Raw genomic sequence first — 27,691 nt, forward strand, 5'->3', positions numbered from 1 at the left:
GTGGCCCTCGTAGAAGTGAAGAAGCCGAAACAGTGACAAGAGTCCAGTTGCCTGCGTTCTAGCCGGTGAGCGACAATCAGACAACCTTAAGTTTGTTCTCCTTGCGGTTGACGATGACGGCGCTGATCTGCTGGTCCATGAAGATCAGGATGGTGACCAGCAGGGCCGGCACGAAGCTGGCCAGGTACCACCACCACGGGTTCTTACCGAACGGCATCACCAGCCAGCCGCGGTCGGCGCGGGTGGGCTGCAAACCACAAATTCAACTTAAATTCCGATTTCCATGCACGGCACATCTGGAAAAGATTCACACAGCTTCACTTTTTACACACGTTATGTTACAGGATAAATTCAACTTTTTTGAGATTTTTTTTTTCAAAGTTATAAAAAAGAGTCAACACAATCCATTTGGTAGTGTTTAGGGAGTTGGGAATGAGTGAATGATTCCGAACGTATGGTGGCCCTGAAGTGCAAAACACAATAGCAAGTAACTAAAGACAACGGCAAATAAAAAAAAAACACCAAACAACTAAACACAACGGCAAGTAAAAAAACACAACAGCAAATAACTAAACACAATGGAAAATGGAAAAAAAAAAAACACAGTAAATGAAAAAACACAATGACATTAAGCTACCGGAAGAGGTAGGTACTGGTCGGGGATAAGACTCGTTGCTGATTGGACAAGAGGGACGACTTGATCGGACGCTTTGACCAGGAAGTTATTCAGAATCAGAATCAGAATCATCTTTATTTGCCAAGTATGTCCAAAAAACACACAAGGAATTGGAGCCGCTTGAGTACGACAACAGACGGTCAATTGACAGAGAACACTTTGGAGACAAAGACAGTGACAAAAAAAAAAAAACAGTCACTGAGCAATAAAGGGTTGCTAGTTGTCTGGTAATGCCGGTACATTATTTTTATTTATTTATGTGCCTGCGTGGGTTTTCTCCGGGCACTCCGGTTTCCTCCCACATCCCAAAAACATGCATTAATTGGAGACTCTAAATTGCCCGTAGGTGTGACTGTGAGTGCGAATGGTTGTTTGTTTGTATGTGCCTTGCGATTGGCTGGCAACCAGTTCTGGGTGTACCCCGCCTCCTGCCCGATGACAGCTGGGATAGGCTCCAGCATGCCCGCGACCCTAGTGAGGAGAAGCGGCTCAGAAAATGGATGGATTGATGGATATTTTTTGACAATTGTGCAAAAGATGCAGAGTCCTCGAGCACTTAGAGCAGTTCGAATGACTAATATTGCAATAGTCCGGTGCAATGAGCATTGTGCAAAGGGCGCCGAGACTTCAAGGAGTGTATGCAGTTTAAAGTGACGAGTAATGCGATAATCTGGGACAATGTTGATTGTGCAAATGTTGCAGATACTCCTCAATTAGTGTGCAAATGGAGCAGCTGCTCCTCTGGTATGAGTGGCCAGTATTGGCCAACAACAGATATGCAAATAGTGCAGCATGGCGAGACGACTACAGTGAGTGCACGAGTAATATATAATTGGCCCCACAGAAATGTGACAACGAACTCAAGTCAAAACATTGCCAGCATGTTGTAATGGAACGGACGCGTCTGGCGTGGTTTTTTTAAATGAGCGTTACCGGTGATCCAAACGTAGCTCCTGCTATCAAATAATATTTGACGTATGTATCCGGTCTAATTTTGTGGCTCTGCGTTACATAACTACTTCCTGCTCGGTCGACCACACGGGGGTTCGATCCAGGCTGCAACCCTGTCACGTAATGGGTAATGAGTGCCCGGGCCGCCAACTCAGCTGCCAGCGCCCTCATTTAAGGATTTGGAGTTGGCTTTCTTAAACTACATCCGCACCCGCCCAGCTTGTTCCCGTTGCACATATTGAGACGATAGTGGACAGACATGTTCAGGACTAAATCACGACATTCAAATAAGTATGCGCTCACTGACAACACATTTAAAAGAGGTTGGGCTGTACAGACAGTATCGCCCAATCAAGTTGTCCCTGATCTTATCTCCCTCACCAGTACCTACTGCTTCCTGTAGGTTTGTCCAATCAGCGATGAGTCATCTCCCTCACCAGTACCTACCTCTTCCTGTAAGTTCGTCCATTCAGTGATTAGTTTTATCGTTGTGATTAGTTATTTGCTGTTGTTTTTTTTTTTGCTCTTGTATTTTGTTACTTGTTGTTGTGATTATTTTTTTCTGTTGTGTTCTTTGATTTGTTGTTGTGATTAATTATTTGCTGTTTTCTTTTAATTGGCTGTTGTGTTAAGTAATTTGCTTTTGTGTTTTGCACTTCACGGCCACCGTATGAACGCAGGAACTGCACTTTGTAAATGAACAAAACAAATGATACTTAATATGGCACTGTTAAAATTGCAATAATTTTTGTTAAGAAATTTCAGACTGCTTATGATTTGCAACAAGACAATACATAGTGTATATTTTCTGAAGGTTCTCCTAATTATTTGCTCCAGAACAATGGGAACATTTCAGAATAGTTATTTAGAGGTTATGGCCCACAAATCCAAATGAGTTTGTTAACTCACTATAATCCCTCAAGAGGAAATTCTCATGTCCTTGTGATTTTAAAACGAAAAACAGGAATAAGGCTGTAACATAACAACGTGGTAAAAGTGAAGCGCCGCGAACACTTTCCAGATGCCACATAATACAGAGTTAAGTTTGCATGCTGGTTAAAGTGAAGTGTACCTTCAACTCAGTGGGAACGATCAGTTTGGGCGTGTCTAAACCCATCAACATATCCAGCGCCACAAAGGACATGATTGACATGAAGATGGCAAAATCACTGATTAGCTTCCTTAGCTTAGCATCGCACAAACACAGTGAAGAGGAGAAAGCAAGATGGATTGTTTAAATCTGCACAATCACCATCATGACATATGATTATGCTGACCATTATTGTTATTATCAGGAATAAACAACACACACACACTCACACGCACACACACAAAGTGAAGGAAATGGCGGGCGATGGGTTCAGGGACCTTAATGTGCATGGGAACATGCAGTTTGGGAGTGTCCAGTCCCAGCAGCAAGTCCAATCCGCAGAAGAGCAGGATGGCGATAATGATGGAAAAGTCGCTGATTAGCTGACGCAGCTGCAGTGGGGAAAGGGGCGGAGTCAGGGGAGGGGAGGGGTCACGGGACAGGGACAAAGTGCGGTCTGATACGACTAGTACGCTACTGTAGCACCGGGCTAATGTGTCGTAAATGTTTCTTATAGTGCTGGGCGATATGGCCTTATTTGATATTACAATTGTTTTTAACCTTATGTCGATATTCGTTATGACCCGTTACTTTTGAAATCAAGTAATCACCAAAGTAACTAAGTTACTTTTAAGCTCAAGTAATCAGTAAAGTAACTAAGTTACTTTTTCAAGGTAACTGTGGCAACACTGCATATTATGTGAGCCAACATGGCTAACGTGTTATATGCTGTATGTTTCTTAGCATGTTACCAAAACTTACTAACATTGTGCATTCATCAATCAATGTTACCCAATTTGGTTAGCATGTAAAGAAACACAGGACACGTTAGCCATGGAGGCTAACATGAATTTAGAATGTTAGCTAATTTGGCAAACATGCTAAAAACGTATATAACACTTCAGCCATGTTAGCTGACATCATAACTTCATTAGAATGTTAGCCAGAATAGATACAATTATGAATTTATTCACATGTTAGCAAACATGGTCAATGTGTTATACAAGCTTCTTGGCATGTTAGTCAGTTTAACTTTATTAGCATGTTAGCGAAAGTGGATCCTGTGTTACATTACATCATTTCCTTAGCATATTAGCCAATACAGCTAATGTGTTATGTATTTTAGCAAGTTAGCTTACATGGCTAATGTTTTATGTTTCTTAGCATATTTGCTTACATGGCTAGCATGTTATACATGATTCACTCCTGCGACCCTAGTGAGGATAAGCAGCTCAGAAAATGGATGGATGGATGTTGCATGTTAGCCAATATGGCTAATGTGGTTCTCAGCTTAGCACATTATGGGTAAAAGATGCCCATGCTGGGGTGACGAGCGGGTTGTCTGGTGGAAAGCCGTTGGGTCCGGGTGCTTACCTTGGTGGGGAAGTAGCGACTAAACTTGAACTTCTTGAGCGTGACAGTCGTGGAGTACGTGCCAAAGAACAGGATGAAGGACATGAGTGCCAGGTCGGGGACGTACTTGCACGCTTTGCCCACCAGGGCCCCGCCATACTTGACGCACTCCTTCTTGCTCAACTGACTCCAGTCCACATCGCTCACATTGAACTGCGGCGCCACCGGCAGGACAAACGCGCTCATTACTAACTGACTTTGTTGCGCCTCACATTTACTCACTAAAATGCTAAGGAGAATGTTACTCACCAGAAGCGACATGTTGTCGTCAGCAAGAGGAGCTGAAACGTTCCACGGGAAAGCTGCAGAAACAGGAAACAGAAAGTCTCACTGATGTCAGAAAACATTCCATTACAAACAGGAAACAAAAAGTCAAATTGATGTCATACGAAACAGGAAGTCAAATTGATGTCAAAGAACATCCAATTGCAAAGAGGAAACAGGAATTAGGAAACATGAAGTTACATTGATATCACAGGAAACAGGAAGTGATATTGACGTAGGAAAACTGAGAAGGAGACAGGAAGTGATATTTATGCAGGAGAACTTAGAAGCAGAAAACAGGAAGTGACACTGTTGTCGGCCCAGCAGGCGACGAGCTGAGACCTATACTCACATTTTCATGCCACGCCCCCATCAGAAAGCAGGGAGACAAAAGTCAAACATGAAGACCGCAAAGGTCATAAAAAAACAGAAAGATGTCGCTGCTGGTGAGATTCTAGAGCATTCTCTATTGGGGCTCCAGTACTCCGTAATGCCCTACTAGTGGAAATTAGATCAGCTACCTCCTTAGAAATGCTTAAATCTTGACTTAAGACTTATTTCTATACTCTCGCATTTGGTTAAACCACAGCTAGTATGCAACTACTCTCTCCCCCTGCTTCACCCTCTGACATCTGGATTTTGTCTTGTTTTAGTTCTGGAGGTGTCCTGACTGTTGCTTGTGCCTATGCACCAAACAGCAGTTCAGAGTACCCACCCTTTTTGGAGTCCTGAGAGGGGGTGCTGGAGAGGGCTCTCCCTGGGGACTCCGGTTCTGTAATTGGGCTTCTGTGCTCATCACGGATTGTCCATAATGAACAACATGTTCAAGCATAAGGGTGTCCACACGTGCACTTGGCACCAGGACACCCTATGTCGCAGTTCGATGATTGACTTTGTGGTCGTGTCATCGGACTTGCGGCCGCATGTCTTGGACACTCGGGTGAAGAGAGGGGCGAAGCTGTGAACTGATCACCACCTTGTGGTGAGTTCGCTCGGATGGTGGGGGAAGATGCCGGTCCGACGTGGCAGGCCCAAATGTATTGTGAGGGTCTGCTGGGAACGTCTGGCAGAATCCCCTGTCACAAGGAGTTTCAACTCCCACCTCCAACAGAACTTTGCTCATGTTCCGGGGGAGGCAGGGGACATCGAGTCCGAGTGGACCATGTTCCCCGCCTCCATTGCTGAGGCGGCCGACCGTAGCTGTGGCCGTAAGGTGGTCGATGCCTGCCGTGGCGGTAATCCCCGAACCCATTGGTGTTCACCAACGGTGAGGGATACAGTCAAGCTGAAGGAGGAGTCCTGTGGGACTCCTGAGGCAGCTGATGGTTACCAGCTGGCCAAGCGGAATGCAGCTTTGGTGGTCGCTGAAGCAAAAACTTGAGTATGGGAGGAGTTCGGCGAGGCGATAGAGAAAGACTTCTGGACGGCTTCGAGGAAATTCTGGTCCACCATCCGGCGTCACAGGAAGGGTAAACAGTTCACCATCAACAGTGTGTATAGTGGGGATGGGGCGCTGCTTACCTCAACTCGGGAAGTTGTGATTCGGTGGGGAGAATACTTCGAAGAAATCCTCAATTCCACTGACAGTCTGGGTTCTCTGAGGCGGGCTCTCCAATCTCTGGGGTTGAGGTCACCAAGGTGGTTAAAAAGCTCCTCGTTGGCAAGGCCCCGGGGGTGGATGAGATTCCCCCAGAGTTCTGGATGTTGTAGGGCTGTCCTGGTTGACACACCTCTGCAACATCGCGTGGACATCGGGGACAGTGCCTCTAGATTGACAGACTGGGGTGGTGGTCCCCCTTTTTACGAAGGGGGATCGGAAGGTGTGTTCCAACTATAGGGGGATCACACTCCTCAGCCTCCCTGGTAAGGTCTATTCAGGGGTGCTGGAGAGGAGGGTCCGTCGGGAAGTCGAATCTCAGATCCAGGAGGAGCAGTGTGATTTTCGTCCTGGCCGTGGAACAGCGGACCAGCTCTACACCCTTGGCAGGGTCATCGAGGGTGCATGGGAGTTTGCCCAACCAGTCTACATGTGTTTTGTGGACTTGGAGAAGGTGTTCGACCGTGTTCCTCGGGGAGTCCTGTGGGGGGTACTTCTGCACTATGGGCTTTTTGCAGGTGATGTGTTTCTGTTGGTTTCATCAAGCCGTGATCTCCAACTCTCAGTGGAGCAGTTCGCAGCCGAGTGTGAAGCGGCTGGGATGAGAATCAGCTCCTCCAAATCTGAGACCACGGTCCTCAGTCGGAAAAGGGTGGCGTGCACTCTCCAGGTCGGGGATGAGATCCTGCCCCAAGTGGAGGAGTTCAAGTATCTTGGGGTCTTGTTCACGAGTGAGGGAAGAATGGAACGTGACATCGACAGGCGGATCAGTGCGGTGTCTGCAGTGAAGAGCTGGATGAAGTGGCTGGGGAGTGGGGGAAGTCTTGGGCGTTCCTGCTAAAGCTACTGCCCCCGTGACCCGACCTCGGATAAGCGGTACAAAATGGATGGATGGAAGACCATGAAAACCGCAGAGACCATAAAGAGAGTAAAATCAATGAAGACAATAAAGACCACGAAGAGCTGGTCGTCAGGACCTGCAAGGCAGACTCACGCTGGTCTGGAGGGACGCAGTCGCACTTGTAGGACGTCATGTAGTCGGGCTTGAAGGCGCGGTTGATGGGGTAATACTTGAAGGCGCCCACCTGCACGCAACGCAAGCGTCAGAGCTAGCTCACATGCTTACGTGCTAACAAGTAAGTGGCAGCTAGGTAGCAGCTCAGTGACAAGGAGGTAAGGGGGCAGGAACATGTAAAGTAAGTACTTTCTCTGGGTTGAGTGGCAGGTAAGCAGAGGTGGGTAGTGACGCGCTACATTTACTCTGTTACATTTACTCAAGTAACATTTGGGATAAATTGTACTTGTCAGAGTAGTTTGAATGCATTGTACTTTTTCTTGAGTATTTATGTGAAGAGGAATCGATACTTTTACTCTGTTCCAATAATCGAAATCCCGCTCGCTATTTTTATATATCCGTTATTGCGTGCGTGATCTATTTTTAGAATTTATCTTTGACTTCCGCATAGGGAGCCGTTACGCTCATCTAACGCGATCCCTCGTGTCATTCGATTCCAATTCACCAATCAGACGGCACAAGGCAGTCACATGACCGCATACAAACCCTTCGTGGGCCAATCAAAGTTACTCATTATGGGGTGTTTACTCAATAACTTTGTCATGCAGCGTAGTCTTAAATTGTCACTGCCCAAATGTGGATATTTTAGTCCACTTCTAACTTGAGAAAACACCTTGCGCTAAGTTGCAGCTGTTTTTGCTGTACATGTGGCAACATTAGCCCTGTTTTATGGTCATAAGCCACTGTAAAACACCTGCCATGGGGATACGTGCCATGCTGTAATCTCTGTCTCTTGCATGCATGCACGCACACACACGCACACGCACACACACACACACACACACACACACACAAAACTATCAATAAATCTGGTCAGCAAACAACTTCTTCATTTAGTCATTTAAGTGAATAAATAAAATGTTTCTGTGTGGACCTATGCATGTGTTGTTCGTTTGGGGCACTTAAAAATTTAAATGGTGGGAGGTATGTGTGGACTCGCATTTATTATTATTATTTTTAATTTTATTTTACATTGATGCACTTAATTTTTATTTTATTTTTTAATCAGAAGTTACTCACGAGTTACTCGAGTAGTTTTTCTTACTTTTTCTCAAGTAAATATTTGGACAACTACTTTTGACTTTTACTTGAGTCCTACTATTCTAAAGTAAGAGTAGTCTTACTTGAGTACAATATTTGTCTACTCTACCCACCTCTGAAGGTAAGTGGCAGCTCGGTAGCAGGAATGTAGCAGGTACAGTAAGTGGTTTGTCTGAGTTAAGTGGCAGCTAGGGGACCAGAACATGGCAGGTAAGTGGTTTTGTGTGGATTCAGTGACAGTTAACTGGGACCTAGGTGACAGGAACGTGGCAGGTAAGTGGTTTGTGTGGATTCGGTGGCAGGTAAGTGACATAAAAGTCACCAGTCAGTGGCAAGTGATGGACTCAAATGTGTGGTATTATTGACAGCTAGTCAGCAAGTCATTAGCAGGTAAGCGGCTTGTATATGCGTAGAAGGCGGACCATCTTTTTGATGGCGTCCGAGATGAAGATGAAGGAGATGAGGCTGGAGAAGCCTTCCTCCGTGAAGCGGGTCATGTACTGGATGATGTAGCTGGCGTCCGTCAGCACCAAGATGAAGCACTGTAGACACGAGTGGATCCCGATCCACAGCCGTAACTCCATGTAGTCCACGCCGTTGTTCCTGGACACAAACATGGCATTGTGCTGGTCACACGTGTCTTGTCTTTGGACTGGAAAAATTCTCTAAGTATTAGTTTTAGGTATTCTCCATCATAACAAGTCATTTTTTTGACTGAATGACTGAGCAATTCAGGGAAGCTCCTTATATACCCAATCATGGCGCCCACCTGTTCCCAATTAGCCTGTTCACCTGCGGGATGTTCCAAACAGGTGTTTGATGAGCATTCCTCAACTTTCTCAGTCTTTTTTGCCATCTGTCCCAGCTTTTTTGGAACGTGTTGCAGCCATGAAATTCTAAGTTAATGATTATTTTGTAAAAACAATACATTTTATCAGTTTGAACATTAAATATCTTGTCTTTGTAGTGTATTCAATTAAATGTAGGTTGAACATGATTTGCAAATCATTGTATTCTGTTTTTATTTATGTTTAACACAACATCCCAACTTCATTGGAATTGGGGTTCTAATAAGGGAGTGAGTGAGTAGGTAAAGGGTTCCCACCAGCCTTGGTCTTACTTGCAGAACTCGTAGAGGAGTTTTTCAAAGATGAGAATGGGTCCCGTGGAGCTCAGGATGATGAGCGGCTGCCCGCCAAACAAGCAGAATACGGTTCCTGCCAGCGCCGTGCCCAGAAAGCTCTCTATCACACCCTAAGGAGGAAGAAGTCACGTGGGGCTCAGAGAACGCCTCCAAGCGTGAAGAGCCGAGGACGAGATGTTTAGTTTACCTGGTAGTTGTCGGTGGCGTCGCCCAGCAGGCCGCCGAAGGTGATGGCATTGGTGATGCAGCCCAAGTAGATGAAGAGCACAGCCGAGACAGTCTGGATGTGGAAGCCGTCATAGATGTCGCTGCAGTACCACGGCATTTTCCTCTTGATGTCCAACCACAGGCCGCCGCCAAGCCTTCAGGAAGGAAGAGCAAAGCTTGCAATGGTCCATCCATCCATCCATCCATTTTCTACCGCTTCTCCGGGTCGGGTCGCGGGGGCAGTAGCTTTAGCAGGGACGCCCAGACTTCCCTCTCCCCAGCCACTTCATCCAGCTCTTCCAGGGGGATCCCGAGGCGTTCCCAGGCCAGTCGAAGGACGTAGTTTCTCCAGCGTGTCCTGGGTCGTCCCCGGGGTCTCCTCCCGGTGGGACGTGCCCGGAACACCTCACCAGGGAGGGGTCCGGGAGGCATCCGAATCAGATGCCCCAGCCACATCATCTGGCTCCTCTCAATGCGGAGGAGCAGCGGCTCTACTCTGAGATCCTCCCGGATGACCGAGCTTCTCACCCTATCTCTAAGGGAGAACCCGGACACCCTGCGGAGGAAACTCATTTTGGCCGGGATCTTCTTCTTTCGGTCACGACCCACAGCTCGTGACCATAGGTGTGGGTAGGAACGAAGATCGACCGGTAAATTGAGAACTTTGCCTTTCGGCTTAGCTCCTTCTTTACCACAACGGACCGATACAAAGTCCGCATCACTGCAGACGCTGCACCGATCCGCCTGTCGATCTCCCGTTCCATTCTTCCCTCAATCGCTTATCCGAGGTCGGGTCACGGGGGCAGTAGCTTTAGCAGGAACGGCCAAGACTTCCTCCTCTCCCCAGCCACTTCATCCAGCTCTTCACTGCAGACACCGCATTGATCCGCCTGTCGATGTCACGTTGCATTCTTCCCTCGCTCGTGAACAAGACCCCAAGATACTTGAACTCCTCCACTTGGGGCAGGATCTCATCCCCGACCTGGAGAGGGCATGCCACCCTTTTCCGACTGAGGACCATGGTCTCAGATTTGGAGGTGCTGATTTTCATCCCAGCCGCTTCACACTCGGCTGCGAACTGCTCCAGTGAGAGTTGGAGCTCACGGCTTGATGAAGCCAACAGAACCACATCATCAGCAAAAAGCAGACATGCAATACTGAGGCCACCAAACCGTACCCCCTCTACGCCTCGGCTGCGCCTAGAAATCCCCTCGGCTGCGCCTAGAAATCGGCGACAAAGGGCAGCCTTGGCGGAGTCCAACCCTCACCGGGAACGAGTCCGACTTACTGCCGGATATGCGGACCAAACTCTGACTCCGGTCATACAGGGACCGAACAGCCCGTATCAGGGGGTTCGGTACCCCATAATCCAAAAGCACCCTCCACAGGACTCCCCGAGGGACACGGTCGAACGCCTTCTCCAAGTCCACAAAACACATGTAGACTGGTTGGGCAAACTCCCATGCACCCTCGAGGATCCTGCCGAGGGTGTAGAGCTGGTCCACTGTTCCACGGCCAGGACGAAAACCATACTGCTCCTCCTGAATCTGAGATTCGACTTCCCGACGGACCCTCCTCTCCAGCACCCCTGAATAGACCTTACCAGGGAGGCTGAGCAGTGTGATCCCCCTGTAGTTGGAACACACCCTCCGGTCCCCCTTCTTAAAAAGGGGGGCCACCACCCCAGTCTGCCAATCCAGAAGCACTGTCCCTGATGTCCACACGATGTTGCAGAGGCGTGTCAACCAGGACAGCCCCACAACATCCAGAGCCTTGAGGAACTCCGGGCGAATCTCATCCACCCCCGGGGCCCTGCCACCGAGGAGCTTTTTAACTACCTCGGTGACCTCAAACCCAGAGATAGGAGAGCCCGCCTCAGAGAACCCACACTCTGCTTCCTCATGGGAAGGCGTGTCGGTGGAATTGAGGAGGTCTTCGAAGTATTCTCCCCACCGACTCACGTCACTCAGGTCAGCAGCGCCCCATCCCCACTATACACAGTGTTGGTGGTGCACTGCTTTCCTCTCCTGAGACGTCGGACGGTGGACCAGAATTTCCTGGACTTCCCGTCTGGAAGTCTTTCTCCATGGCCTCACCGAACTCCTCCCAGTTTTTGCTTCACCGACCACCAGAGCTGCATTCCGCTTGGCCAGCCGGTACCCATCAGCTGCCTCAGGAGTCCCACAGGCCAAAAAGGCCCAATAGGACTCCTTCTTCAGCTTGACGGCATCCCTCACCGTTGGTGTCCACCAACGGGTTCGGGGATTGCCGCCTGCGACAGGCACCGACCACCTTATGGCCACAGCTCCTGTCGGCCGCCTCAGCAATGGAGGCGTGGAACATGGTCCATTCGGATTCGAAGTCTCCCGCCTCCCCCGGAACATGAGCAAAGTTCTGTCTGAGGTGGAAGTTGAAACTCCTTCTGACAGGGGATTCTCCCAGACGTTCCCAGCAGACCCTCACAATACGTTTGGGCCTGCCACGTCGGACCGGCATCTTCCCCCACCATCGGACCCAACTCACCACCAGGTGGTGATCAGTTGACAGCTCCGCCCCTCTCTTCACCCGAGTATCCAAGACATGCGGCCGCAAGTGCGATGACACGACCACAAAGTCGATCATCGAACTGCGACCTAGGGTGTCCTGGTGCCAAGTGCACGTGTGGACACCCTTATGCTTGAACATGTTGTTCATTATGGACAATCTGTGACGAGCACAGAAGTCCAATAACAGAACACCGCTCGGGTTCTGATCGGGGGGGGCCGTTCCTCCCAATCACGCCCTTCCAGGTCTCACTGTCATTGCCCACGTGAGCATTGAAGTCCCCCAACAGAACAATGGAGTCCCCAGCGGGAGCGCTCTCCAGCATCCCCTCCAAGGACTCCAAAAAGGGTGGGTACTCTGAACTGCTGTTTGGTGCATAGGCACAAACAACAGTCAGGACCCGTCCCCCCACCCGAAGGCGAAGGGAGGCTACCCTCTCGTCCACTGGGGTGAACCCCAACGTACAGGCGCCGAGCCGGGGGGCAATAAGTATACCCACACCTGGTCGGCGCCTCTCACCGTGGGCAACTCCAGAGTGGAAGAGATTCCAACCCCTCTCGAGAGGACTGGTACCAGAGCCCAAGCTGTGTGTGGAGGCGAGTCCGACTATATCTAGTCGGAACCTCTCGACCTCACACACCAGCTCGGGCTCCTTCCCTGCCAGAGAGGTGACATTCCACGTCCCTAGAGCCAGCTTCTGTAGCCGGGGATCGGATCGCCAAGGTCCCTGCCTTCGGCCACCGCCCAGCTCACACTGCACCCGACCCCTATGGCCCCTCCCACAGGTGGTAAGCCCATGGGAAGGGGGACCCACGTTACCCTTTCGGGCTGTGCCCGGCCGGGCCCCATGGGTGCAGGCCCGGCCACCAGGCGCTCGCCTTCGAGCCCCACCACCAGGCGTGGCTCCAGTGGGGGGCCCCGGTGACCCACGTCCAGGCAAGGGAAAACGCAGTCCATTGTTTGTCGTCATCATTAGGGGTCTTTGAGCCGTGCAATGGTCTCAGAACTAAATCTATTCCATAGCTTTAAGGACTCTTGTCCGCATGTGTCTTTTTTTACGAGCCTGGGCCTGTGCACTTTTCATCGACACAAATTCTCCCGACCTGACTTCACATCTGTACCGACTACACATCCACTCTGTGTAAGATGGGAATGAATGAGAAAACATCAAATAGGCATGATTCACTGACAGCTGAGGCTGTCATTGATCTTTTATGAGTCTTGCGAATATCATTGAACTCCATAAGAAAAATAGATCGATAATAATATTATTAGTATTATTAGTAGTAGTATTAGTATTATATTAGTATATTATATATTACTAACCATATACTATATTAGTCATTCAAACTGCTTTAATTGCTAGAGGACTCTGCATCTTTTTGCACAAAAAAAAAAACCAACAAAAAATTTGTACCGGCATTACCAGATTACTAGCAACCTTTTATTGCTCAGCGACTGTTTTTCTCAATGTCTGTATGTCTCAAAAGTATTCTTTGTCAATTGACTGTCACTTGTCATACTAGAGCAGCTCCTACTACCGGAGAAAAATTCCTTGTGTTTTTTGGACATACTTGGCAAAATAAAGATGATTCTAATTCTGATTTTGATCCTGGTGCGGCCCACTTGTGATCAAATAGTTTATATTTCTATCAAAATAAACCTGCTTTGCCTTTCCCATGACGGGCAGCCCTAACTTGCTGTCCTCCAGACGTCTTACCTGCCGGTGAACTTGAGCTCCTCGCCAACCTCATGTTGCACAGGAATTTGCTCATCTTCCCCGCCGGCCAACCCCCCAGCCGAGCCATTCATCTGGGCAAGCTCGTTCAGGTTCAGCACAGACTTCCTGAAAGTAGCAGAACAAGACTGAGTTGAGTGCCGTGTCCGGCACCAATGACATTGTCTGACGGCACAAAGCTCCTGCCTCATATCTGCCGACGGAACCTTCTTGGGGGGTTCGATGCGGATCTTGGGGTCCCATTCTCCTGGAGGGAGGACGATGACCTCGTCCAGGAACTCATCCACGCCGGCAATCAGGTCCTCACGGTCCCTTGCTTTGTAGGCCACGTCGCTGAACAGCTGGCGACACACAAAGACCACGCAAAGTCAAACGAGACACCGAGAGCTAATCGGGGCGCGGCTTGCTTACGTCGTCCACCATCAGTGTGGCGATGGCGCGGCCGATCTCGTTGTATGACCTGGTCTTGCCATGAGGACCCAACAGGATGAAGAGGAACCTGCCAGACACTTCCTGGTCACAAACACCCTAACCCTTAAATGCAGCGCTGGCAAGTATCCATCCATCCATCCATTTTCTGAGCCGCTTCTCCTCACCAGGGTCGCGGGCGTGCTGGAGCCCATCCCAGCTATCTTCGGGCAGGAGGCGGGGTACACCCTGAACTGGTTGCCAGCCAATCGCAGGGCACATACAAACAAACAACCATTCACACTTACATGCACACCTACGGGCAATTTAGAGTTATCAATTAACCTACCATGCATGTTTTGGGGATGGGGGAAGAAACCGGAGTGCCCGGAGAAAACCCACGCAGGCACGGGGAGAACATGCAAACTCCACACAGGCGGGGCCGGCGATTGAACGCGGGTCCTCAGAACTGTGAGGCAGACGCTCCAACCAGTCGTCCACCGTGCCGCCCGCTGGCAAGTAACCAAGTACAAATACAATTAGGTGCTACTCAACTCTCGAGCTCTCAACTTGGGAGTTTCTACAAATACTAGTCATTGCTTGGTCAATTTTCTTCATCCATCCATTTTCCGTACCGCTCATCCTCACTAGGGTTGCGGGCGTGCTGGAGCCTGTCCCAGCTTTTTTTTGTTTTTTGTCCTGTTCGGCTGTTAGGTCAAGCAGAATGGAGGATCTGTTTCCCTTTTATGCCGGAACAGTTTTACTGTGTCACAGTGGAGTTTTTAAGCTGCCGCTGTGGTTTCTTAGTATTATAATTGATATTGAGACTCAGAGTTGATCAGTCGAACAGAACAAAGTTTCTAGAGGGGAGTGAGCGACGAAGACAAAAGACAAAGCACTATTTGTAAACAAGATGAGAAAAGTAAATCATTACATATCTAGAACAATGAAACAGATAAGTGTTGTACGGGGCAGTAATGCTACACCCTGTGAGGGAAGGACAGGACAAGGACTGGAGAAGAAGCATGCAAGACAAGGGTCGTGAACCCGGCTGTACAACTGAAGTGTGGTGGGAGTGACTATGTAAATTATAAATGTCTATAAGAGGTGAGTGAGGGGATACCCAAGCGATTCGCATATTCATGAGCTATTTGTCCCAATAAGTGAGTGGCCCCACACCCAGTGAAAAAGTCCCAGCGGTGCGTGCCTGTGGACACATGCAAGTGAATTGACACCGTTTCGCATGCACAACAACTGACAGAAGTGTCCCGTAAATGTTGTGCCCGCATCGCGGAGGCTGAGGACCCCACCCAATCAATTGAGAGGTGGGATTGGGCCCAGGGGTCCACCCAAGAGCAGGGCGGTGGATGGGACAGGGCGCCCCGACGACCGGCCACCCGGAGGAGGCCGCAGGGACCCAATACCACCCCCCAAGCCAACGCCCACCACCCCCACTGCCAGGCCCTGCTGCTTAACAGCCAAATCCCCCCCACCCAAGACCCAACGTCCCCCAGAGATGGGTTTATGTGGTGCATGAAAAGACACATGGGGATGAGTGTGAGTGATGCATTAAAATCCAGGGGGGCAGGCAGGGCGCCCGGACCGGGAAACAGCACTGATGTGCTGAAACCCGGTCTGATACCAGCACCCTCCCGACCCCATACCAGTCCCCCAGGAACCCCGGATGTGTATGTGTGCCCAGTGAGAAAAATATATACAGTGAGTGTGTGCTAGGCGAGTGAATATGAGGGAATGGCTCCTGAGCCTATCACAGCTGACTCTGGGTGAGAGTCAGGGTACAGCCTGAACATGTCACAATCGCCAGCCAATCGCAGGGCACACATAAACAAACAACCATTTGCACTCACATTCGCACCTATGGGCAATTTAGAGTCTTCAAATAACCTGTCATGTATGTTTTTGGGATGTGGGAGGAAACCAGAGAAAACCCACACAGGCACGGGTAGAACATGCAAACTCCACACAGGCGAGGCTGGATTTGAACCCGCAACCTCACAACTGTGAGGCAGATGTGCTAACCAGTCGGCCACTGTGCCAGTGGGTTTCGTGCTTCATCTTATTTCTTATACAAGTAAATTGGGTTATGAGCTTGGTTACACAACAAATTAAACTCTTATGTCAAGGTATCACATACTTCGTTACTGTACAACAACTGTATTTGATACTCCTTCCATTGTCAAAATAGACTTTTTTCAATCTCAGCGGATGACGACACAATGTACAAAAAGACATACAGTAAATAGAGAGAGGGAAAGTCAACCGTGCAGCTGATTTGAGCTCTTAGGGACTTATAGGGCGGAAAACAACAGGGACAGGGACTTTTTTGTTTTGACAATAGTTAGTACATCTACTTTTACCAGTCTTACTTCTGTTTAAGTACAGAGTGTGAGTACCTTTGAAGCATGACCCACCTGGTGGGAACTGGGACTTCAGTGAGGCCCCCAAGCGTCGTAGCCTGAGCCAATCGCACGAAGGAGACGAAGGGTTTGTCCAGAAAGTCCACCTCGCCGATCAGCACGTTGGACGCCTCGGCATCGCGTGGAATCTTCTTCATGAATTTGTTCTTCAGCTGGAAGAGGAACAACACTGACAACTTAGTGACTTGCTAGCCCAGTAAGATGCTTTCATGTGTAATGGGAACTTCGATAGGTAGAATAGAAAAATGAAAGCAAATACAAAGAGAACAAATTGCACAGTGTGATATAGTTACAGAATGGCTAAAAACAGGTGCAGCAATCATGTACATTATCCCTTCCTGATGTTTTTAAACAATGATACTGGGGTGAGGTTTATCATTTTTTGCAGTGTTCCAATCGTTTGGAGCAGAAAACTGAAAAGAAGATAGACCAAAAGTAGTGCAGACCTTGGGAACCAAGTGGTTAATAAAACATCTGGAACAAACAGAGCGGGTGGTGATATACTTTGTGAGCAGAAAGCCAAGACAGGGTGGGCTCTTGGAGGAGAGCCATTTCCAGTATGGCCAGAGTCTGGAAACCATACAGTTTCTCAGTTTGACCATTTAACTGTGTCTGTCTCCATTATGTGCACTGCTCTGAACCCTTTACATATGGGAATGTATCTAGAGTAAATGTGCATTGGAAACCTCCTTTGGGCCAGACAGTCGATATTCTACGTCTCATCATTTATTTCAGGTATTTCGGAATGAATAATTTTTCTAGACAACACACAGTACCTGTCATACAACCTCACCTGTCCGTGAACAGGATGTGAGACGCATCTTCAAACAACAAAGGATTAACAAAGCGGCAGGCCCAGACCTTGTGTCCCCATCCTGCCTCAAAGTCTGCGCGGACCAGGTCGCTCCAGTCTTCACACAGATATTCAATAGATCTCTGGAACTGTGCAAAGTACCATCCTGTTTCAAACGCGCCACCATCATTCCAGTCCCCAAGGAAGCTGCAATCTCGGGTCTAAATGACTACAGGCCTGTTGCCTTGACATCTGTGGTCATGAAGTCCTTTGAACGTCTCGTGCTGGACCACCTCAAGAGCGTCACAGGTCTCCTGCTGGACCCCCTGCAGTTTGCCTGCTGAGCAAACAGGTCTGCGGATGATGCAGTCAACATGGGACTGCACTTCATCCTAGAACACCTCAACAGTGAAGGGACCTACGCGAGGATCCTGTTCGTGGACTTCAGCTCAGCGTTCAACACAATCATCCCTGAACTCCTTTTCCTCCAAGCGTCTTCAGCTCAGCGTCTCATCTGCCATCTGCCATTGGATTTACAGCTTCCTGATGGGCAGGACACAGCAGGTGAGGCTGGGGGTGGCCACCCCATCCACACGCAGCATCAGCACTGGGGCACCCCAAGCTTATGTCCTCTCTCCGCTGTTCTTCTCTCTCTACATGAACGACTGCACCTCAGCGCACCCGGCTGTCAAACTCCTGAAGTTTGCAGATGACACCACTGTCATCGGCCTCATCAAGGACAGTGACGAGTCTGCATATCGACAGGAAGTGGAGCGGCTGGAGCTGTGGTGCGGCCGACACAACCTGGAGCTGAACACATTCAAGACTGTAGAGATGATTGTGGACTTCAGGAGGCATCCTTCGCCACAGCTGCCCCTCACGCTGTCCAGCTGCCTTGTGTCAACTGTCGAGACCTTCAAGTTCCTGGGAAATCCTCAAAAAGGTCCAGCAGAGGATGTACTTCCTGCGGCTTCTGAGAAAGGACGGCCTGCCACAAGAGCTCCTGAGGCAGTTCTACACAGCGGTCATCGAATCAGTCCTGTGTTCTTCCATCACAGTTTGGTTTGATGCTGCTACAAAAAAGGACAAACTGACTGCAACGGACAATCAAAACTGCTGAAAGGATTGTCGGTACCCCCCTACCCGCCCTTGAGGACTTGCACGCTGCTAGAACTAAGACAAGAGTGTGCAAAATCCTCTCGGACGCTCCGCATCCCGGTCACCAGCTCTTCCAGCTCCTTCCCTCAGGTAGGCGCTACCGATCAATGCAAACTAGAACTAGCAGACATTCCAACAGCTTCTTCCCTCTTGCCATCAACTTCTTAAACACCTAACCTACAATTCCATTCCAACATGCTGGCAATTTTTTGACTTGAGTTCGTCGTCACATTTCTGTGGGGCCAATTATGTATTACTCGTGCACTCACTGTAGTCGTCTCGCCACTGCTGCACTATTTGCATATCTGTTGTTGACCAATACTGGCCACTCATGCCAGAGTAGCATCTGCTCCATTTGCACAGTGATTGAGGAGTATCTGCAACATTTGCACAATCAACATTGTCCCAGATTATCGCGCTACTCGTCACTTTAAACCGCATACACTCCTTGAAGTCTCGGCGCCCTTTGCACAATGGTCATTGCACCGGACTATTGCAATATTAGTCATTCGAACTGCTCTCAGTGCTAGAGGACTCTGCATCTTTATGCACAATTGTCAAAAAAAGAAATTAATAATGTACCGGCATTACCAGATAACTAGGAACCCTTTACTGCTCAGTGACTGTTTTTTTTTTTTTGTCAATGTCTTTCTGTCTCCAAAGTGTTCTCTGTCAATTGACCGTCTGTTGTCGTACTCGAGTGGCTCCGACTACCGGAGACAAATTCCTTGTGTGTTTTTTGGACATACTTGGCAAATAAAGATGATTCTGACCTCTGCCCCAGAGATAGGAGAGCCCGCCTCAGAGAACCCAGCCTCACCACTGTCGGTGGAATTGAGGAGGTCTTCGAAGTATTCTCCCCACCGACTCACGTCAGCAGCGCCCCATCCCTACCATACACAGTGTTGATGGTGCAATGCTACCCCCTCCTGAGACACCGGATGGTGGACCAGAATTTCTTCGAAGCCGTCGTTGGAGGTCGTTCTCCATGACCTCACCGAACTCCTCTCATGTGCGAGTTTTTGCCTCAGCAACCACCAAATCTGCATTCTGCTTGGTTAGCCGGTACCCATCAGCTGCCTCAGGAGTCCCACAGGCCAAAAAGGCTCTATAGGACTCCTTCGTCAGCTTGACGGCATCCCTCGCAGCTGGTGTCCACTAACGGGTTCGGGGATTGCCGCCACGACAGGCACTAACTACCTTACTTGCCACAGCTATGGTCGGCCGCCTCGGCAATGGAAGCACGAAACATGGTCCACTCAGAGTCAAAGTTCCCCGCCTCCCCCGAGACGTGGGTGAAGTTCTGCCGGGGGTGGGAGTTGAAACTCCTTCTGACAGTGGATTCTGCCTGACGTTCCCAGCAGACCCACGTAATACTTTTGGGCCTGCCAGGTCAGACTGGCATCTTCCCACACCATCAGAGCCAACTCACCACCAGATGGTGATCAGTTGATAAGTCTGCCCCTCTCTTCACCCGAGTGGCAAAGACATGCAGCCACGATTCCGATGACGTGACCACAAAGTCGATCATCGAACTGAGACCTATGGTGTCCTGGTGCCAAGTGCATGTGTGGAGACCCTTATGCTTGAACATGGTGTTCCTGATGGACAATCCGTGGTGAACACAGAAGTCCAATAACAGAACACCACTCGGGTTCTGATCGGTGGGGGCCGTTTCCCAATGTACAGGCGCCGAGTCGGGGGCCAATAAGTATACCCACACCAGCTCGGCGCCTCTCAGCGTGGGCAACTCCAGAGTGGAAGAGATTGGTACCAGAGCCCAAGCCGTGCATGGAGGAGAGCCCGACTATATCTAGTCAGAACTTCTCAACCTCACATACCAGCTCGGGCACCTTCCCTGCCAGAGAGGTGACGTTCTACGTCCCTAGAGCCAGTTTCTGTAGCCGGGGATCAGGATCGTCCAAGGTCCCCGCCTTCGGCCACCGCCCAGCTCGCACTGCACCCGACCCCGATGGCCCCTCACACAGGTGGTGAGTCCATGGGAAGGGGGACCCATGTTACCCTTTCGGGCTGTTTCCGGCCGGGCCCCATGGGTGCATGCCCTGCCACCGGGCGCTCTCCTTCGAGCCCCACCTCCAGGCCTGGTTCCAGAGTAGGGCCCCAGTGACCCGCATCCGGGCAAGGGAAACCTATATCCATATGTTTTAATCATCATAGGGTTTTTTGGAGCCGTACTTTGTCTGGTCCCTCACCTTGGACCTGTTTGCCATGGGTGACCCTACCAGGGGCATGAAGCCCCAGACAATTTAGGTCCTAGGATTATTGGGACACACAAACCCCTCCAATATGATAAGCTAATGTCTCAAGGAGGGGTAGTCCAGTTCAACCAATTGCATACAGTCTGGCTTGCGTATCTTCCAGTTCATACGTTACTCCTAGTACAGTAATAAAGAAATTACACATTTATCGGAATGCATCTTTACATGCTATGGTCATGCGAACTGGCATCCAGTCCACATCCAGTCGGCACAAATAACACTGGGTTACAAAAGGATTTTTTGTAAATTGTCTATGTTGTTTCAACTGATTCAGGACAATTCTGCATGGCTAAATAAAAAAAATGGCATCCATTTTTTTTGTTGGTCAACAACAGATATGCAAACAGTGCAGCGTGGTGAGACTACTACAGTGAGCGCACTAATAATATATAACTGGCCCGACAGAAATGTGACAACAAACTCAAAAAAATTGCCAGCATGTTGCAATAGAATTGTAGGTTCGGTGTTTAAGAAGTTGATTGCAAGAGGGAAGAGGCTGTTGGAATGTCTGCTAGTTCTAGTTTGCATTGATCGGTAGCGCCTACCTGAGGGAAGGAGCCGGAAGAGCCGGTGACCGGGATGTGGAGGGTCCGAGAGGATTTTGCACGCTCTTGTCTTAGTTCTGGCAGCGTACAAGTCCTCAAGGGTGGGTAAGGGGGTACCGACAATCCTTTCAGCAGTTTTGATTGTCAGTTGCAGTCGGAGTTTGTCCTTTTTTTGTAGCGGCACCAAACCAGACCGCGATGGAAGAACACATGACTGATTTGATGACCGCTGTGTAGAACTGCCTCAGCAGCTCCTGTGACAGGCCATGCTTGCTCAGAAGCCGCAGGAAGTACATCTTCTGCGGTGCCTTTTTGAGGACGTAGTTGATGTTGATCGCCCACTTCAGGTGCTGAGAGACGGTAATTCCCAGGAACCTGAAGGTCTCGACGGTTGACACAAGGCAGCTGGACAGCGTGAGGGGCAGCTGTGGCGAAGGATGCCTCCTGAAGTCTTGAGCGTGTTCAGCTCCAGGTTGTGTCGGCCGCACCACAGCTCCAGCCGCTCCACTTCCTGTCGATATGCAGACTCGTCACCGTCCTTGATGAGGCCGATGACAGTGTTGTAATCTGCAAACTTCAGGAGTTTGACAGCCTGGTGCGTTGAGGTGCAGTCGTTCGGAGAGAGAAGAGCAGCGGAGAGAGGACACAACCTTGGGGCGCCCCAGTGCTTATGCTGCGTGTGGATAAGGTGGCCACCCTCAGCCTCACCTGCTGTGTCCTGCCCGTCAGGAAGCTGTAAATCCACTGGCAGATGGCAGGTGAGACGCTGATCTGGAGAATCTTGGCGGAAGGGAGTTCAGGGATGATGGTGTTGAACGCTGAGCTTAAGTCCATGAAAGTGTCCATCTGCAGTAGAAGGTATTCAAGTCGTTGGCTCGTGTGCTATTGTTCTCAGCTTGGGGGGATCATCACTTGTAATTTGTCAGCGATTGGAATGCATGCTAGACTGATTTAGAGTCGTTAGCCCTAAACTGTTTTTCCAACTTTGCTGCATAGTTCCTCTTTGCAATGTTAATTTCTTTAGTCAGCTGGTTTCTAGCTCGATTATACAGGGCCCTGTCTCGCTTTGATATGAGTCCTCCTTAGCTTGGCGAAGCTGCTTAGGTTTGGCAGTGAACCACGGCTTGTTGTTGTTGAATGTGCGAAATGACTTTGTTGGTACACACACATCTTCACAGAAACAAATATAGGATGTGACAGTGTCCGTATATTCATCCAGGCTGCCAGCTGAATTTTCAAAGACACCAGTCTGTGCACAAAACAATACTAGTGCCATCTTTAATAATCAATTGTTACAAACTGCTTACTGTAAATTGAATAGTAGACATTGATAAAAGTAATTACCGTACCTGTAAATTGAATGTCACGTCATCATTGTCCAAAATTCAGGGCATGGACCTCCGTTTATTTAAAATACCTGTAAATAGTAGCTCAACAAGTTGACCTGATTGAGCAGAACCAATGTGATATTTTGATTCAGCACATCAAAATTGTCCTAATTCAATGAAAAAAAATCTTTGACAATAAATTTGTTGTTGACCATAAAAATAAACTTTTAAAAGTGTATAGTTGGTGTCAAAGTGAAAGCAAAAGCGTCAGAGGGACACACTGAAGCTTTGTTTTGGTTCCCACAGGCCTCAGGAGATTAACGCCGCCGGCCCTGCCGGTCACCAGCCACCAAAACTTCAACTCTAATCCGCCAACACGGAGGACAGAAGTCCCGCCTCAGCCTTGTGGGGGTTTAGTGGCAGCTAGGTGGCAGCAAAGGGACATCTTACTGCGGGTTCACTGGCAGGTTAGCGGCAGCTCGGAGGCCAGGAACGTGGAAGGTCACTGGTTTGCACGAGTTCAGTTTTGTGGCAGGAAAGTGGCTGATAGGTGGCCAGATAGTGTCAGATAAGTGTCAGGGTTAGGATAAACCAGCGGCAGATTAGAGGCAGCAAGGCGGCCGACTGTGAAGGTTACAAGTGGGTTAAATTGCAGGTAACTGGCAGCTAGGTGACATGGACGTGGCGGGTACATAGGTGGTTATATGGATCCAGTGCCAGATTACTATGGGTTCACTGACAGCTAAGGTGTCAGATAAATGGCAATTAGGTGACGAGGGTGGAAGTGTTATGCATTGATTCGGTAGCAGGTGGCCAGGTATGTGTCAGGTTATTTTATGTCAGTGGCAGATTAGTGGCAGCTCGATGGCTGTCACTGACAGGTTTCTGTGGGCTTAGTGGCTGGCAGGTGGCAGAAAGGTGGCAAGATGCTGGCCCATTGTGTGATTTTCAGTTGTAGGAAAAAGATTTGCAAAAGGTTGCAGCCAGGTGAGAGAAAGGTGCCCAGTGGATGGATGGCATGTACAGTAGGTGACAGATTAACGTGTGTGTGTGTGGGGGGGGCTGGGGGGGTATAGATCCAATGCTGGTGGAGGGGTCAGTTAGTGGCAGATACGTGGCAGCTCGCATGTCAACTCATCAGACACTCAGCTAGCTGTTGCCATGACAACTATAATAAAAAGTAAAAAGTCACACCAACTCACATACACAGAGTTACCTGGTCAGAGCTGGGCGTCTCAGAAATGTCGTTCATGCTGCGACTCTGCGCATGATCTGCAAATGCGACACAAACACACACACCCACTTTTAATTTGAACAACAACAAAGAAAGCACTGAGACACACACACACACGGACAAGGATTACATTCTCAAAGATTGGACAACAAACACAAAGAACGTCAACCAAATTCCGCCATAATCATTTTCACACGTTCAACAAAAGCTACATTAAACAATTTTTTAATAACAAATTATATTGATTTAGTTGCATGGATGTGTAATGTATTACATAGATTTTTGATGATTTCAATATATAAAATATAAAGATATCTGAATTAAATGCCTAAAATATAAAAAATGAAATATTATTTCATGATATCAAAACAATAACAACGGCAAATAATATAATTTTAACATATCAAATCTATATACAAAAACAATAAGAACAATTATTTTAATAGATCAAATATATTTCCAAAATAACTGAATATGATTTACTGTAAAGACATAGTTTACAAGAAACAAATGTATTATTTAAATACTTCAAACAAAAAATAAATATTTGAAATATACAAACAAAAAACAAATGTTGCATTTTGTTATTATTGCTAAATCTAAGCAGACGAGTGAAAGAAGCAAAGCGTTAGTGTGTTAGCATTGGATGCTAAAGCTAAGGTCACTGACCGGAGTGCACGTGTACGTGTGTGTACGTGTACGTATGTCCGTGACTCACGCAGGCGTCCCAGGCTGCCGGAGTGTCGCGTTCGCAGGTCATCGGTGGAGCGATGTTGGGCGGAGGCGGAGGTAGTGCTACAACTCAGGTTGGCCTGAGGACTACGGTCTGAGCGCACAGGAAGGTCCGGGGGGGGGGGGGGGGGGGGGGGGGGGGGGGGCGGAGCAAGCGACACCATGTTAGAAGCCACAAAACGTTAGACACAAGCGCAAAGCGACGTTGGCGCACCACATGCGTACGTAGTGTCGCGTGCGTGTACGCATGCGCGTGTCGTGTTTTCTTACTGGCGGTTGCGGCGGACGACGATGACGACTTTCCGATGTCGGCCAGCGAGCGATGGATGGGCTTCTTGGTCTGATGGCGATGTCTACGCAGCAACACGAAGACGATCTTCTCCTTCACGTCCTCCGAGAACAAACCGTCCGCCATCTGACGCGCCACCATCTCGTCTGTCGACAGATGACATTGCTTGACATGTTCGCGCGACATGTTACACGTCACATGTGACATAGCCCGTCGCATCACGTGACACATGACAATACTTGTGACATGATCTGCCTCTCCACCATCTGATCTCTGTCGAGACACGTTACGTTACACAACATGTTGCGTGATGCGTTACAGGTATTCTCAGCTGTCAGCGTGTCACATGACACATGGCACATCATGATTCATCAAAGGTTGCAAGTTACCAGCTACATGTCATGTACATGTCATCCACATGTCACATGACACGTTAGATCACCTGCCGCGTATGACATCTCAACACGTCACGTCAAGTTACATGTTGCGTCACGTCACACCATGTCACAGGTGACCTGTTATGTTATGTTAAAAGTCACATTATACTGTGTGTTACATGTCATTTTACACACATCAAATATCACGTCACAAGTTGCATGCTAAAACTCACGTAACGCTCGATGTTCTGTCTTACTGGATGTCAGATGTCGCACGTCATCCTTACTTTATATCACCTTGTCATGGGTGTGTGTTCCGGTTTTTGTCTTCCCCCTGTTTCATACACACCTGCTCCTGAGAGCATCTTCACCAACTAATTCCCCCTTGCATTTAACCTCGTGTCTCATTCTTTCTCATCGCCAGCTGTCGTCGCCTTCCAGCATTCCTTGTTTCCACGTCAAAGACTCACAGTAAGACTAGACCCTGTTCCGATTATCGACCTCGCCTTTTTGCCTCATGTTTTTGGATACTGTTGCCTTTTTTGGATTGCCTGCCTGTGTACCGACCTCTGCCCGTATATTAAACCTCTCTTTTTTTAAACTGTCCATTTGTTTTGGAGTCGTGCATTTTTGGGTCCTATCCTCTGTTCCGTTCAGGACACACCTGACAAAAGCCACCTAACATGTTGGGGCACAAGTCACATCACAAGTCCCATTTTCATCTGCAGACCACATGTCATGTCATGTGACACATCACACGTGTCGCATGTTAAAAGTTACGTCATTCACTATGTTACACGTCACCACAATCGTGTCACATGTTAAATGTTGAAGTCACATCATACTGTATGCTACATATTACACGTCATGACAGATGTAACAAGTCACCAAAATCATGTTACATCTTAAGTCATATCTGTATTTTGCATGATTCACCTCATACACAAATTACATTGCAAAAAGTCACTTTCCATGTTCCAGGTCACGTTACACGTCATACGTCATAAGTTGCTAACGAGCGTGGTTGCATCAACTGCGTCATTGAGGGATGCGTCTCACCGACAATCTGCGCGAGCGAGTAAGCCTCCAGGTCCAGAAGGATGTTTCCGGTCTGCAGACACGTGCGCAGCTCAAAAAGGCTGTGCAGCGTCAGCGTGGACACATGAGGTTTGCTCCAGCGCTCGCCGCCCTCCTCCACCTTCTCCTCGAACTTCACCCACCTGCCGATCACAATCGCCAGCAAACGTCAAGCGGTGCCCATCAGTCCCCGCGCCATCGCCGCGACTCACCTGGCCGACTCCTTCCACTCGAGCTCTCCGCCCTCCTGCTGCAGGGTGTCCATCTCAGTGAAGATGGTCGGCGTGGGCCCCCCGTCGTCCTCCCCCAGGATGTGACGTAGACGCTCTGCCACCGGCGACACTGCAACATGGCCGACATCAGACTCGCGTCAACGCTTTAACAAAACTATCGTCACCCTAAAAAAAGATGGGCAGAAGCTAACAGCGGTGGGTAGTAACGCGCTAAATTTACTCTGTTACATTTACTCAAGTAACATTTTGGATAAATTGTGGACGACTGGTTAGAGCGTCTGCCTCACAGTTTTGTGTGGAGTTTGCACCTTCTACCCGTGCCTGCGTGGGTTTTCTCCGGGCAATCCGGTTTCCTCCCCCATCCCAAAAACATGCATGCTAGGTTCATTGACAACTTTAAATTGCCCGTAGGTGTGAATGTGAGTGCGAATGGTTGTTTGTTTGTATGTGCTCTGCGATTGGCTGGCAACCAGTTCAGGGTGTACCCCGCCTCCTGCCCGATGATAGCTGGGATAGGCTCCAGCACGCCCGTGACCCTTGTAAGGAGAAGTGGCTCAGAAAATGGATGGACGGATGTACTTGTCAGAGTCGTTTTAATGAAGCTTACTTTTTCCTTTTACTCGAGTGTTTATTTTAAGAAGAATCGGTACTTTTACTCCGTAAAAAAATCTACATGCCGCTCGCTACTTTTATTTATCGTTAACTGCGTGCGCGATCTAATTTTAGACTTTCGTTTTCGACTTCCGCGTCGGACACCGTTTCTCCAATCCGCCGTGATTACCAGAGTGATGTTTGACTCAAGTTCACCGATCAAACGACACAAGAAATGTCCGCACACACAAAGTCTTCTATTGGGCTTTGCGGGCCAATCAAAGTGGGTCATGACAGCCATGTGCGACTCGTGTTTATGTTACAGACGACAAAAAACAAAAGCTTTAACGTGCAGCGTAGTTTTGGCCAAACGTGGATATTTCAGCCTACGTCTAACTTGAGAAAACACCTTGCGCTAAGCTGATATGTTTTTGCTGTTGTTTTGGCTGTGTATATGGCAACATTAGCA

The 27,691-nt window shown here is 48.7% G+C and overlaps 1 protein-coding gene across 14 annotated transcripts in view; it reads right to left on the reverse strand.

Annotated features, from left to right (window-relative positions):
• The window catches only part of slc4a5b (solute carrier family 4 member 5b), a 73,161-nt gene that overhangs the window by 18,449 nt on the left and 27,021 nt on the right, over positions 1–27,691 (reverse strand). For 7 of the 14 annotated variants that reach the window (XR_009769868.1, XM_061697640.1, XM_061697641.1 and 4 more), the window contains 18 exons: positions 26,611–26,740; positions 26,381–26,541; positions 24,926–25,090; positions 24,642–24,749; positions 23,906–23,961; positions 16,581–16,738; positions 14,152–14,239; positions 13,927–14,081; positions 13,723–13,848; positions 9,439–9,613; positions 9,228–9,361; positions 8,530–8,710; positions 6,986–7,076; positions 4,380–4,432; positions 4,092–4,283; positions 2,996–3,109; positions 2,700–2,813; positions 86–247 (listed from right to left, as the gene is read on the reverse strand). Coding sequence is in view for 13 of the 14 variants with exons in the window: in XM_061697640.1 (XP_061553624.1) it covers positions 86–247; positions 2,700–2,813; positions 2,996–3,109; positions 4,092–4,283; positions 4,380–4,432; positions 6,986–7,076; positions 8,530–8,710; positions 9,228–9,361; positions 9,439–9,613; positions 13,723–13,848; positions 13,927–14,081; positions 14,152–14,239; positions 16,581–16,738; positions 23,906–23,961; positions 24,642–24,749; positions 24,926–25,090; positions 26,381–26,541; positions 26,611–26,740 (2,363 nt within the window). In the remaining variant the exon portion in view is untranslated. Of the gene's footprint in view, positions 1–85; positions 248–2,699; positions 2,814–2,995; positions 3,110–4,091; positions 4,284–4,379; positions 4,433–6,985; positions 7,077–8,529; positions 8,711–9,227; positions 9,362–9,438; positions 9,614–13,722; positions 14,082–14,151; positions 14,240–16,580; positions 16,739–23,905; positions 23,962–24,641; positions 24,750–24,925; positions 25,091–26,380; positions 26,542–26,610; positions 26,741–27,691 lie in introns of all 14 variants that reach the window. The other 7 variants (XM_061697642.1, XM_061697646.1, XM_061697644.1 and 4 more) reach the window with 7 other exon arrangements.

This window comes from Phycodurus eques, chromosome 15 (genome assembly GCF_024500275.1).
Source record: "Phycodurus eques isolate BA_2022a chromosome 15, UOR_Pequ_1.1, whole genome shotgun sequence".
NCBI classification, from domain to species: domain Eukaryota; kingdom Metazoa; phylum Chordata; class Actinopteri; order Syngnathiformes; family Syngnathidae; genus Phycodurus; species Phycodurus eques.